At 40.0% G+C, this 13,517-nt stretch overlaps 1 protein-coding gene across 14 annotated transcripts in view; it reads left to right on the forward strand.

The window, feature by feature from the left end:
- The window catches only part of PAX6 (paired box 6), a 31,540-nt gene extending 18,500 nt beyond the window's left edge, over positions 1-13,040 (forward strand). For 9 of the 14 annotated variants that reach the window (XM_054028384.1, XM_054028392.1, XM_054028390.1 and 6 more), the window contains 7 exons: positions 1-64; positions 6,428-6,586; positions 7,429-7,511; positions 7,773-7,923; positions 8,056-8,171; positions 10,778-10,928; positions 11,965-13,040. The exon at positions 1-64 is cut by the window's left edge and continues 102 nt beyond it. In XM_054028384.1, coding sequence (XP_053884359.1) covers positions 1-64; positions 6,428-6,586; positions 7,429-7,511; positions 7,773-7,923; positions 8,056-8,171; positions 10,778-10,928; positions 11,965-12,050 — 810 coding nt within the window. In that variant the 3' untranslated portion in view covers positions 12,051-13,040. The remainder of the gene's footprint in view (positions 65-6,427; positions 6,587-7,428; positions 7,512-7,772; positions 7,924-8,055; positions 8,172-10,777; positions 10,929-11,964) is intronic. The other 5 variants (XM_054028389.1, XM_054028393.1, XM_054028391.1 and 2 more) reach the window with 1 other exon arrangement.
- Positions 13,041-13,517: the final 477 nt, after the last annotated feature.

The following is a 13,517-nucleotide window of genomic DNA, read 5'->3' on the forward strand; positions in this document are numbered from 1 at the left end:
GGGACATGGGGCACGCGACCCGGATGGTACCCCGGTACGTCGGTGCCAGGACAGCCTACGCAAGGTAAGGCAGATCCCAGTCAGATGCGCTTCTGGGCTTTGCAAAGCTTGTCAACAAAAGGGCGCCTCTCCACACAGCCTCGTCTGAGCTCTCCGATGTCAAGCAAAGGCGAGCATGGACGTTGATTATCTGCGCTGTGAATTTCCCCACAGAAAAAATATGTCAAGTGAGGTTCACTACATCCCTGAGGCTTTTACAAAGGCAGCAGTTTTTGCAATGTCCCCCCAATGTATCCCTGTTGAAATGAATATTTTACCCCTTTCCAAGAAATCTACTTACTGTTATAGCAAAATCTCCCATTTAAATGCACCGAGAACCACCCTCTTGTAGGAGTATGACAAGTTAGCTCGCTGACAGACTGCGAGGTAAACATGATTGTATCATATTGCGCTTTACTGTAATTGACAAATGATGTGACTGTGAGTAGAACGCATATGGAATGATGGGGAAATAAATGCAGGTATGCGGCGCACCTACAGTATAAGGAAGCGTTGGGGCTGATTAGCTGATTGGTTTCCAGTTTGGTTCTTAAATTTTGCATTCAGAATCCTGCTTTTCGGTAAAAAAGTGCCAGTGAAATAGCAACGCGGACCTGGCGTATGTGGGGGAGGCGCCTGAGCTATTGATTTGATCCTTCACCTTGTATCAGCCTATTAATTAGAGTTTCTGCTCAACATCCAAGCTGGCTTTTTGTGTGAGCGTCTCTAAACCCAGAGAGATTGGCCACACTGTAAGGTAACTGTAGGGTTATCTCTGTAGGGTTGATTATTGTCCCTCCTCAGTGGACCTGAAACAACTTTGTAAATATAGGAACCTGTTTATCCTGAAGATTAATAGGTATTTGTTGTAGGAATGACAAGGGGATAATATAAAGGATAATGGGATGGTCTGTTACATACTTAAGATGGTTAATGGCTCCTTTTTGAATACAGTCTCTGTTCAGGCTCAGACCTTTCCCTAGCTGTGGTCAGTTCTTTAGAAGAGGTGTCTATCCAACAACCTGCTTTTTGTTTTCCCCCCCGCAAGAAAAAAAATCAGTAACAGTATGCGGAATATCTGGTACAAAGGATGTTTCTGTCACACGCAAGAATTTGTTATGGGAACAATTCTGTCGCTATGTAATTGCTCATTAGAGATCGTTTTGTTTCTCATTAAGGCGACATGAATAAGCGTCTAGTTGAAGGAGACAGCTGTAGAAATGTTCCACAGGAGACCTCTGGACACGATATGGCACCGCTTGCCAATTAGACATGTCAGTTTTAAGAGAAGAAAACAATCCATGAAGGACACTAGAAAGATAGAGAGCAAAGCTCTCGCCTTTTTTGTCTAATATCATCTCCTTCTTTGGAACTGGGAGAGTCCTAATGATCGCCCAGTCCCTGGCTAGCTCAGAGAGAACTCAGCCGAAGTAATGGGTCCCGCACATTTACCTGTGGGCTCAAACTTTTCCAGACAGCCTTTAGTGTTCTCGGTTTGTCAGGAGATAGAAAGGGCATTAGAGAGTAACCGAGGCTTGCCCGGGGAAGGGAAGGCTAACTAGCGTCCGAGTGCCCTTAATCACTCCCTTAGCCCTGGGGCTGCCTTGTTCCTGCACGGCCTGGCCCTTTGCTTCTGCGGAGGGGGAATGTGGATAAAGGAGCCAACCGTGGCCAACCTATACTTTGTCTATGGATTCTAGATGAGCTGTAGAATTATATATAGAACTCCGCATCTATATGTGCAACCTAATCTATATGCCTGTAGCTAAACTGGCTCGCTATAGCTAACTCATATGATATACGTATAGAATCTACCCTGTGTATAGACAGCTGTCTAAAATGTCTCTGTGTAACCTGTATGCATACAAGTGTCATCTGCCCTGTGTCGCTGTCGCTGTTTGGAGACATCTAAGCTGATGTCTAGCCAACTTACAGACCCGGGTCCCACACTGAGTGGTATTCTCCGTGGGTTTTGACTAGTCATTGCTGGTTTCATAATTCATTTGAATTATTTAGCTGGGTGAAGGTTGGATTTGATCAGGGTGGAGCCCCCACCCAAGGCTGCGTCCCCTCTCCATAGTACCCAGTCAGGCGGAAGGGGCAGGGGTGGGGGAACGATCTCGTTTTGGGTGCCTGTAGGTGAAATGTTTCCAGTTTAACCTCCTCAGTCTTTAGGATCTTTCTCTCCCCCCCCCTTTTTTTTCTTGTTAAATCAAATTACAGGTTGTTCAGAGCCCCGTATTGTATCAACTAAAATGAGTGTCATTTTCGTCAATAGAATTCAAAATTGTTCAGGCACTTTTTTCCTCTCTCTGGGTTTTAGAAAACGTGTTAAATGTAGAGATCAGTGCGGGATGCGAAGCTACACCCATGTGTCAGAGCAGCACTCCGAACAGTGAAACCTCTCCGCATCCAGACAGACTTGAGAGTTTGGGTTTGTTGCTAAATCAGAGATCACCTCCCCCAACCCTGCACTAGAGAGCCCCGGTTAGCTTCTTCCAAACACCCCCTTTGCCCAAGCCCGACATCGGTGGGGATGGGGGGAAACAGACTCGCTGCTTTCCAAAGCGGGTGGGTTTGTAACTGGCCAGAAGCTGATGCGGCCGGGTGTCGAGCGTTGCTTGCAATGGTTATATAATGCGTGTTGTGGGGCAGTTGGGATGTCTTTGTCTCATTGTGTTTGTTAGACTCTTTCCCCCCCTGCGTTGGAGAATTAGCGTTGGGATTGTTGGCGTTGTGTGACATGTATTAGTGGATTTTCGCTTGTTTCTCGCATAGCCTCCCTCCCCCAAAATGTGCCAGGGTTAAAGAGACGCACTAGCCATCAGTCCGAGCTCTAGCAATGGAGAGAGAGTAAAAAATAAAATCAAGCAAAACATTCCCATGCGCATCCAGTTTGGAGCACACCAGCCTTGGACCTTGGAGCGAGGGAGAGGCAGGCTGGGGGCGGGGGAGTTACAGACACTCAAAGCAATTGCATCACAAAATTAAAATGAATAAAATGGATTTCCTCTGGAATATTCATGCTGGCGCTAATGTTTTTTCCTTGCAGGGCTATGTTCCTGGGTTTTAAGAGTCCATTACTCAGAAAGCATAAGGCAAGGTTAGGTCTCAGAGGGGGACAAATATGGTCTCAATCTGATAAACGCCATGCAGCAGTGAATAAAATAATGGATACATGAGGGCTGACAGAACAAAAAGAGACATCTCTATCCGGGAGAAATTCTCCAGTGATTTAGTGGGTTTAGGGATCACGGAGACACTGTTTCTTATCTTCCCCCCTCCTTATAAGACTAAAGCCTTCTATAGGATTTAGACACTTTCTCTTTCAACAGATGCTACAATGTTTTGATCCCAGCTCTGCAGCTGAAAGGTGCCGCAATTGGTTTGCTATCTTTTTTTGCTTGTTTTCCGCCTCACTGATTAAGACACTAAGAAACTAAGGAATGATTTTATTTCCCAGAGTCTTTTTTCTTCTTATTCCAGGAAACAAATCCTACAGCCAGCGTCAGATGGTCTAGCTATAGGATAATGGGACGCACATTCACTTGCTTTCTTACGGATTAGGTCTAGAAGGTGGAACGGCCTATTGAGAACGTTTCTAAAAAGGCCCCTTTTAAAAGAAGACATCTTAATTGTCTGACACTTTAAAAAAATCATATTTGTTATTCCATGGCGAACCTTTAGTTCGATCAACAGTGTTTTAAAAGCACAAGTTTGGGAAAAGGAAGCGAACCAAAGCGAAACTTCCCAGGGGTTGCAAGAAAAGCTGTTTTAAGACAGTAAAAAGCGCTTCATTAAAGCTTTAGACGGGATGGTTGGCTCCGGGAAAAAAAATATATATATATATTAAATCACTCAATTTTTAAGTTTAAGATTGAGAAACTACAGTTTATTGTTGCAAGATCGAGGAGTATATTCAGTGATCTGGCTGTAACCTCTCTTTTTGTACAAGGCTTGCACATGAAGGAGGCTGTACATTAATAACTGCTGACAAATTACACGGGCACTGGTTTTTGATCACTAACCAGCTTAAATGAAACTAATGTGCAATATAGCCTTTTAAATGAACAAGCCACTGCCGCCAGGGCTCGGATCGGTTCTACCACACGTAACTTCAGGTGGCTAGAAATAAACCAGAAAGAAAGGGATTGATTTTTAAAAAATAGTATTTGAAGACATCACTAGCGCTTTGTGAAAGAAACAGAGCCGGGTATGCAGTGAAAATGCCTTTTACAAGGACGCCTTCCCTAGCGCATTCCAGCGTCCAAGACTTTCAGAATCTCCCTTGTAGCTGTGAGGGTTGCAAGTTTGGTTTCTTCTTCGGTAAACAAGGGTCGGTTTAAAAGTTTGATAGGAAAATGCTTCTGCTCCTTAAGAAGCAAGGGGAACTAACAGAGCAGCCGAGAAGCCTTTCTAAACGCACCCCCCTCCCCAAATAAAACCTAGGGTGTGAACACACAAGTCCTTGCTTGGGAAACACTTAAAAAGTCACCCAGCAACTTTCACTAGTAAATAAAAACAGACCCTTGTGCTCTAATATGTTAGTTGAAGCTTATCTAATCTTAGCTAAGTAGTTTTCTCTCTTTCTGGTGTTGAGTAAACAGGCTCAGTGTATAGAGATATCCTATTCACAAGTTTAGGGGTGTTCTTTCTTTCTCTTCTCCTATAGAAAGTAAAAATCCTAACTAGCATTGAGTAGCCCAGCCCAGGGGACAGTGATTAATGATAGTAGTGCATAAAGGTTAACATACTTCACTGAAAAGTCTGTTGACTGGGATCCTTGTGATACAATGTGGACCACTGCACGCCTCAAGAGAATCTTTTTGTTGTCCGCCCTGATTGTGTCCTCAAAATTCTGCCCACGAAAGTTTGCCAACCCTCCTGCCCCAAGAGTTTAATAGTTTCCCTTACTCTGCTGGCATTGTGTACTGGTGAAAAGCAGCCCTTTTCTATTCAAGTGTTGGTGGTCATCTCAATAGATCTACAAACGCCCATATGGTGACCACTGTAGATGAATCCAACTGTTTAAATGGGGAAGAAAGTTTGGGTTTTAAAACATTTCAAAGTGTTTGAAAAGATCCTACCAGATTCTGTCACAATTCGCTTAAAGCTTTGAAGGCTGTGCCTATTGTTAGCTGATTATAAATGATATTACTTTAAAGTTGATTTCCCACAATATTTAAAGGATGTAACAGGAGTGTTGCCATTTATTTTGTAGCATAACTTTTAAAGCAAATTAGTATAAGTAGCCCCTGCCTCCCTTAGTCCAGCTTTCATTCAGCAACATCAAAATGTCTTGAAAAATATGCTCTGAAAAGAGAGGGAGAGTTAATTTAGTGACAACTTCTCTGTCTTAACAGAATTGTCCATTCCTTTTGCAAACCTTTCTGGGTGTCTGCAGACACTTTGAAAGACAGCTAGACCAAGTGCACATCTTTCCGTCCTACAGAAATGTGAAAACAATAAAATTTCCCCTTGTTTAATGATAGAAATTACATTAAAAGTGGTGGAAGTCCCCTAATTAAAAATGTACCACTTAAATGATATGCCAAATGTTCAGCTGCAGAATAGCATATTTAGCTAGTTAGTGAACTCGCTACTATTTCTTTTAAAATTACATGTTAAATTTTTAAAAGAAATCTTACTTTTCTCTGGTGCAACACATTACAAAGAATGGACAGTCCTTTTATCTAAATATAAAATTCCATTTTCAGCAATTATAGCCTGTTCTTGGTGATGATATAATTACAGCTGTGCTCAGTAATAGGTGTCAAGGCAATGCACACTCATACAATAGTTGAATAAAACTGCAGAACAATGCAGGCACTTCTAAATTCACAACCTTTAAAATGAAATTGACTGTGCAGAATTCAAATAAAAACTGGATAAATATTTTTTAAAAAAGATTACAAGCTTGGTTTGGTTTCTTAATAGCATTTTCTACAAACCTATCAACATCTAATTGATTAGATAGGAATTACTGATTATAGATAATCTGAAATACTGAACAGCACCATTTTAAATATAGCAATAGGTAAATAAATTCTGCAGAGAAAGGAGACTGGCATGGCTTTTTAGTAAAGATTCAATATGAAGAATGATTTTCACTGGAAATGATTTTTATGCCTGTTTTATTCCAGAGTAAAAAAGGAAAATATAATTATACCACAGTGAGTTTTTATATTTAATATTTATGCCAAGACTGGAAAATAAAATACTATTATATAACTTATGTCATCAGCGAGCTATTACTTTGACACTTTAAGTGTGTTTAAGAAAAGATGTCAGCAAACATGGCTGACCCAGTTTATTATTGTATATTGCAACTATAGGAAACTGGTAGTTGGGCTAAATTTGTTTTAATTTTCCGTTGTGGTTGTTGCAGATGGCTGTCCACAACAGGAAGGAGGAGGTGAAAACACAAACTCCATCAGCTCTAATGGAGAAGATTCAGATGAGGCCCAGATGAGACTTCAGCTGAAAAGAAAGCTGCAGAGAAATAGGACATCCTTTACCCAAGAGCAAATTGAAGCCCTTGAGAAAGGTGAGTGACATTTTCAATCTCCTAAAATAGGAGAGAAAAACAAAATGCATGCCGGTTATGTTCATAGCTAAATGGAAGTGGGGCATTCACAGACATTATATACATAGATAGAAAGGTACATAAAATCTATGCCTCCCACCCTTCTGTTTTTTTCCCCCATCATGCTTCAGAGGTTTATTTATAGGCATTTTTATGGCATTCATCATTGTAGTATCTGAACAGCTGTAAAAAGTTTGATTTTTAAAGAAAAATATGTAAGAGTGCATAAAGATTATCCCGGGCACAATACAATTCTATTCACAGCTCCCCACCAATCCCCTCATTAAAAACATACCAATGTTCCCAAAGTCACAGGGCACACTGTGCATGCTGGCTGAACGAGAGTTATGGAACTCCCAACTGCTGTTCACCCATCCTTGCTACAGGTCACACTGTGACATGCCCAGAGGGTTTGGAGCGAGGGCCTCATGACCACAAAGATCCTGCACTGGCAGCAAACAGCTGTGTGCCAAGCCACTTGCTGGTGAGAGACTCACTTGCTGATTTGAGTCCCCTCTGACCAGGGTCCTGGAACCCTAACACTCCCTGAAAAATATTCACATTGGACCCAGTCCCACAAATCCTTACCCATGTGATCTCAGTGGGGATACCTATCTGAGTATGGCACAATTATTGCCCCATTACTAGCCCACACAATTTCAACTTCACTTTTACATGACTGTCCTGTAGAATATATAGAGCATGGGAAATGCTAAGAAATAACCTGACGTTTCAAATCTAGCTATGTTAAGTCATTAAAAAAAAGTCGTTAGAACTAATGTGACATTGTTTCTTTTTTTCAGAATTTGAGAGAACCCATTATCCTGATGTGTTTGCCAGGGAGAGACTAGCTGCCAAAATAGACCTACCTGAAGCAAGAATACAGGTACTCAAATTCTTGTGCCCTTAAATTTTTTTATGACTGACTTTAATAGGTACAAGGAAGCCACTGATCTTGATCAAACATTTGTCCATCTCCAGCTTTGTGAGCATAAACAACAGACATAGGGTTGACTTATACTTAATGGATTGTTATGCTCCAAGGAGGCTGTATGTTAGCATGTGCCATGACATGTAATGAATGATTTGGGGCCATGTAGGTATAGTCTTGCCTATGTAATAATTTAAAAAAACCCTTTATTTTCAGGTGTGGTTTTCCAACAGGAGGGCAAAATGGAGAAGGGAAGAAAAACTGAGGAATCAGAGAAGACAAGCCAGCAACACACCCAGCCATATTCCCATCAGCAGTAGTTTCAGCACAAGTGTCTACCAACCAATCCCGCAACCAACCACACCTGGTAATCTAAGACATATATTCAGATTAATTCATCCTTTTAGGGAACTAAAACATAATCCTCTGACTATACATAACAAATGTTATCGAAGCTTAAACTAATGTGTTCATCTCCTATTTGTCTATTTTATTATAGTTTCCTCTTTCACATCAGGTTCAATGTTGGGCAGAACAGACACTGCGCTAACAAACACATACAGTGCTCTGCCACCCATGCCTAGCTTCACAATGGCTAACAACCTGCCTATGCAAGTAAGTAATATAATAAGTTGTCTATCAGATAAGTGATGAATGGCCAGATCCTCAACTTTGTGTGCCAAAAGGTCCCTCAGAAGTCAGTGGAGCTTGGAGTGTGCCAGGAATGTAAGGACAGGCCCTCAGTACGAATTAAGGAAGAGATTTTGAAAGGCACAAAGGGGGCAGTTAGGGGTCCCAGCTCTCAGTGCAAGTGAATAGACGCTGAGTGTATAACACACCTGTGTGTCTTTGAAAATATTTCCCCTACAGTCCTAGCAGAAACAAAAAGGGAAGAGCAGCAATAACGATTAGTGGAGTGAAGAGAAATTTAAAAGACTAAAATTATATAGTTTGGAAAGGAGAGGAGTGGGGAAGGTTAAGTTATATAAAATAATGAATGGTATTGTGTGGAGAAGGCCAATTACACTCAAAATTAAAAGGCAATACATTTAACATGAAGAAATTAAAATAACTGTTTAAGAAAAAGATGATTAACTTGTGGGACTCCTTGCTGCAGTATTATTGAGGCAAACAACTTAGTAAATTGCTAAAAGGATTAGATTTTTACTGCTCAGGTGATATGGCTTTGGGCACATTAGGAACATCTGAGAAAGAAAGATGTGAATGGCACCTGCAATTATGCTAGCTAAGTTAAGATTCCAAGAGCTGTTGTTCCTCATGCTTGAAAGCATATAGTGATCACCAGAAGGGTTAGGAAGGAATCTACTCCTCTGGGGACTCCTCTATAGTCCTTTCAGATGCAAAATATAACTTTTTTAATGGGGGGAGAGGGGGAGGCTGGGCATTGTAATGGTACTGGCCAGTTGTGAGGGTTTTATAGCCTTGTCTGAAGCATATAGCATTGATCACTGTGGCAGACAGGATATTAGATAAGATGGGCAATAGAGCTATTCCAGTGTACTAATTACTATGTTACTAATTGCTCAGAATCAGCCAAACAAAGTTGGTGCTGCAGGCAGAATCCCTCAAACTTGTAGAACAATGAAGCAGTTATACTGTTATTTATTGATATTTGAGGCCTTTGGTGCAATTCATGTCAGTCAGAAAGTGGATGGCAAAATGTATGCCAGAGATACATGTTGGGAGTGCAGGAGACCCTCTTAAACTTCATTCCTCCTTTGGCTTGCCATTTATTACAGAGGTAAAATAATTTTAGGCACCTAACTCCCTTAGCCCCCTTTGAAAATCCCAGCCTAAATATTCATTGCTGAGAGATGACTGTATAATTCATAAAGGTGATGACTGAAATGAATTTGTAAGTGGATTGTGCATGGTCAGCCTTAATCAATGACAGTGTATGTTCTACCATGCATATTTTGTAGTGTGTAGATAGTGTGTATGCATGTAAGGAATATTTGCTTGTGTGGTACAAGGTTTTGTTGTCATGAATTTGGGGCCAATTTCAGTTGTTTTGAGTAGGGACCTACCAAATTCATGGTCCATTTTGGTCAATTTCACAGTCATAGGATTTTAAAAATAGTAAATTTCATGATTTCAGCTATATAAATCTGAAATTTCATGGTGTTGTAATTGTAGGGGTCCTGACCCAAAAAAGGAGTTGTGGGGGTCACAAGATTATTGTAGGGATAGTGCTGCGTTCAGAGCTGGGCAGCTGGGTGGCTGCTGGCTGGGAGCTCAGCTCTGAAAGCAGAGCCGCCACTAGCAGCAATACAGAAGTAAGGGTGGCATGGTACGGTATTGCTACCCTTACTTCTGTGCTGCTGGTGGCAGGGTGCTGCCTTCAGAGCTGGGTGCCTGGCCAGCAGCCGCTGCTCTCTGGCCACTGAGCTCCAAAGGCAGAGCAGTTGTAAGAGTGGCAGTACTGCGACCCCCACTAAAATAACCTTGTGACCCCCCCTCATCCCCCGCAACTCCCTTTTGGGTCAGGACTCTCTGATTTGAGAAATGCTAGTCTCCCCCGTGAAATCTGTAGAGTATAGGGTAAAGGACACAAAAGACCAGATTTCATGGGAGGAGACTAGATTTCATGGTCTGTGACACATTTTTCATGGTTGTGAATTTGGCAAAGTCCTACTTATGAGTAATCCCCCCCACTGACATGGATACCACCAAGAAATACACTGGAAAAATACACACACACACACACACACACACACACATATATATATGCTGGTATACTCCAGTGATGTTACTTCTGATTTACATATACATAAGTATATGTGAGAGCAGAATTGGGCCTACACTCAATCTATCTGTATATGCAAATATCATGAGGCCTATTCTCCTCTGCATAAACAACAAGGCCAGCATTTCAAGCTTGGGTGCTGAATGTTAGGGATCTAAATCCGTATTTAGGCACTTAGATAAAATGGCCTGATTTTCAGATACGCTGAGCACCCTCAGCTCCTATTGACTTTAATAAGAGTGGTGACTGACCAACACCTCTGAAAAGAGACCACTCATTTAAGGTCCTAAATATGGATTTAGAAGACTAACTTTGGCTTGTTTGTGCTTATGCAAAAGAGGCTAGGTCCTATGAAACTTCTGTGTACTGGTAGATACCAATAGATGAAATGGAGGCTTCAAATCATTTTAAATTAATAGATTTGTAACATTATTTTGTCCTTTCCTCCCCACAGCCCCCGGTACCCAGCCAGACCTCCTCCTACTCTTGCATGCTGCCCACTAGTCCGTCAGTGAATGGGCGGAGCTATGATACGTACACACCTCCTCACATGCAGACACACATGAACAGCCAGCCAATGGGCACCTCTGGAACCACTTCAACAGGTAAGTGTCCATTAATTTCTTCTATGAAGATAAATTTCCCATAGTTTGGTTTCATCAGTATTCTACCCTGTCTTTCTTTTAGACTAATATTCATTTGGTGCTAACCATCTGGCTGCCAAAAGGTCAAAACCTGTTACCATTGGCTTAAATAACAGCAGAATTTGACCAAAGGTCAAAATGTAAAACCTTCCTTGGCTTTTGGGGTGTCCATTGAAATCTTATTTTAAGTTACAACCGAGAAGAGAGACAAAAACTGGTTGCTTAAAGGAAGTGTCCTAATGAAGGTGCAAGAGAATTTTTCTCAGGATGGCCCTGATCATATCAAACAAGTAGGCATGCAATTAACTTTATTACTGTGTGTAGTCCCATTGACTGTAATGGGATTGCTACTCATAGTAGTAAAGTTAATCATGTGTGTAAGTGTTTGTAGAATTGGGGCCTACATTTGCAGATGCGGTGGGGCAGAGTTTTAAGACATGAGGGTGTCTATCAGGCTGATCTCTTGTAGAGGCTTCAGTGTATTTATAATAAGGGAAACTAACTGAAATGAATGAACAAACCATCTGTTGCAAACAGGAGCAAATTAGACACATTTCTGAGAATAAAAAGGCTTGATAGTGAAAACTTTTATACGTTTTGGGCCAGATTCTCAGCAAGATTTTTATCTTATGAAATGAAAATTTATTGGTAATAACAATTCAATTCTATAAAAACAACGAGGAGTCCGGTGGCACCTTAAAGACTAGCAGATTTATTTGGGCATAAGCTTTTGGGGGTAAAAAAGTGGGTTTAAAGTGCCACCGGACTCCTTGTTGTTTTTGTGGATACAGACTAACATGGCTACCCCTCTGATACTTAATTCAATTCTATTTGTTCAGAGGACTTTTAAAACATACAAACAAATCCTAAGATTCTGTAAGTTGGTAGGTTGATTTAATACTTTCCAGAATACAAGAACAACTCTTTAAAACTGTAAAGCAGAAAAATGTGTTGTATGTAGAAAAGCTAAAACATATATTTCACACTCATTTTTCAGGTCTTATTTCACCTGGCGTGTCAGTTCCAGTTCAAGTTCCAGGCAGTGAACCTGATATGTCTCAATACTGGCCAAGATTACAGTAAAACATGTGTTAATTCTGTAAATGACTATATGGACAACAGTTGGATGTTCAGCAGTATTTTATAAAGGAAGAATGGCTTCTGTACTGCAACTGTGCCCTATTCTGTAACACATGGAAAAGACTTTAACATGGACCTTTGTACACTGAAGGCATTATATCAGTTGGAACAAATCTTCATTTTGGTATCCAAACTTTTATTCATTTTGGTGTATTATTTGTAAATGGGCATTTGTATGTTATAATGGAAAAAAAAAGAACAATGTAGACTGGATGGATGTTTGATCTGTGTTGGTCATGAAGTTGTTTTAAAAAAAAAAGAGGAAGCCATGATCAACAAGCTTTGCCACGAATTTAAGAGTTTTATCAAGATATATCGAATACTTCTACCAATCTGTTTATAGATTATGGACTGATGTTCCAAGTTTGTATCATTCCATTGCATATAATTAAACCTGGAACAATACGCACTAGATTTATGTAAGAAAAATATCTGTTGGTATTTCCAAAGGTTGTTAACAGATGAAGCTTATGTGCAAACAAGGGGTAAGAGAGAACTTCAATGAAGAAAAGAGTTTGATAGATAAAAGGTAGATTGTGTCTTCGATATAATCCAATTTGTTTTATGTCAAAATGTAAGTATTTGTCTTCCCTAGAAATCTCCCAGAATGATTTCTATAATAAAGTTAATTTCATTTATATTTGACAAGAATATTCTATAGATGTTTTATACACATTTTCATGCATCATACATTTCTTTTTTGGTCGGCAAAAGTTAATTGTTCTTAGATATAGTTGTACTATTGTTCACAGTCCAATCATTTTTGTGCATCTAGAATTCATTCCTAACCAATTAAAAGTGCTTGCAAGAGTTTTAAACTTAAGTGTTTTGAAGTTGTTCACAACTACATATCAAAATTAACCATTGTTGATTGTAAAAACCATGCCAAAGCCTTTGTATTTCCTTTATTATACTATTTTCTTTTTAACCTTATAGTGTGGTGTTGCAAATTTTGTTACCCTATTAGGTTAACATTATATATTGACTGAGTGTTAGTTTGAATTTATTTTCAATTTTCAATATTGGAGGTCCTCAAAGAAATACCTTTATAGATGTTATGACTCAAGCATGCTGTAATTTGGGTTGAAAAGATTATAAATTCATCTAAAGTCAGATCTATACAAAAATCAGCTTATATAACAGTATTTCTGAAGGAGGAAAACGTTTTCCAATCTGCATAGTGATTTATAATTAAGTGCTAAATGAACTCAACAATATAGCAGAATTTTCAATGGGGACTGTGCTTTGGAGGCTACTGCTCAGGCCAGTATTTGGATTCTTTTTATATATATATATATTATATGTTCTTGGCTATATACAATTATTTCATTTAGGATGTTTTTAAAAAGCAGCTGTGTTTGTAACGAAAGCAAAGTTCTTTTGGAAAGCTAATACCAGCCCTTTATACCT

This window comes from Malaclemys terrapin, chromosome 4 (genome assembly GCF_027887155.1).
Source record: "Malaclemys terrapin pileata isolate rMalTer1 chromosome 4, rMalTer1.hap1, whole genome shotgun sequence".
Classification (NCBI taxonomy): domain Eukaryota; kingdom Metazoa; phylum Chordata; order Testudines; family Emydidae; genus Malaclemys; species Malaclemys terrapin.